General features: G+C 74.5%; 1 protein-coding gene across 3 annotated transcripts in view; it reads right to left on the bottom strand.

Moving 5' to 3' along the window:
- Positions 1-214, bottom strand: part of MITF (melanocyte inducing transcription factor) — a 161,216-nt gene extending 161,002 nt beyond the window's left edge. For all 3 annotated transcript variants that reach the window (XM_024194861.3, XM_024194862.3, XM_024194863.3), the window contains exon 1: positions 89-214. In XM_024194861.3, coding sequence (XP_024050629.1) covers positions 89-192 — 104 coding nt within the window. In that variant the 5' untranslated portion in view covers positions 193-214. The remainder of the gene's footprint in view (positions 1-88) is intronic.
- Between the last annotated feature and the right edge of the window lie 465 nt (positions 215-679).

The following is a 679-nucleotide window of genomic DNA, read 5'->3' as shown; positions in this document are numbered from 1 at the left end:
GGGGGAATGGTGCAGAGGGATGAACACGGGCAGGGGGCAGAGGAAGGGGCACCGCGCTGCCCTGGCAGCACCCCAGGCCCTCACCCACCTGCTTTTCAGGGGCTGGCTCTTCAGCTCATAGTAGGTCTTGGGCTCCTCGTGAAACTCCTCGCCGACCTCGAAGTCCGCCACGATCCCCGACTCCGCCTGCATCGTCCCCGGCTCCGGCAGCGAGCGAGCGGCGCAACGTTCCCCCGGCGCTGCCCGGCGGCGTGTGCGAGTGCGCGGCCTGCCCCTGCCTCTGCCGCCGCCGCCGCCACCGGCACACGCCCACCCGCCCTGCCTGGGACTTGTAGTCCGCCAGGGGGCCGGGCTGCCCGCCTCCGCCCGGCCGGCTCGGGGCCCTGCGCACTACAACTCCCGCCAGGCCCGGCAGGAGGAAGCGGCGGGCGGCTGCCGGGGTGCGGAGCCTGAGCCCCCTGCCCTGGGGCTGCCCCCCGCCCCCGGGAGCCCCGCACGTGTGGGGCCCGGCGCGGGGAGCTCCAGGGCGGTCCCTTCGCCAGCGCCTCAACCCCGGCTGCAATGTGCCAGCCCGCCTCTCCCAGCCGGGATCCCACCCACGGCCGGTGGGCAGGGGACAATTGTAGCGCCCCCGCCCCCCCAAACGCCTGTGAGGTCTGTGTACATCCAGTGCAAGGGG

Source organism: Terrapene carolina, unplaced genomic scaffold, assembly GCF_002925995.2.
Source record: "Terrapene carolina triunguis isolate 2854851 unplaced genomic scaffold, T_m_triunguis-2.0 Scaffold89, whole genome shotgun sequence".
Lineage (NCBI taxonomy): Eukaryota > Metazoa > Chordata > Testudines > Emydidae > Terrapene > Terrapene triunguis.
This window is presented reverse-complemented; position numbering and strand designations above follow the sequence as displayed.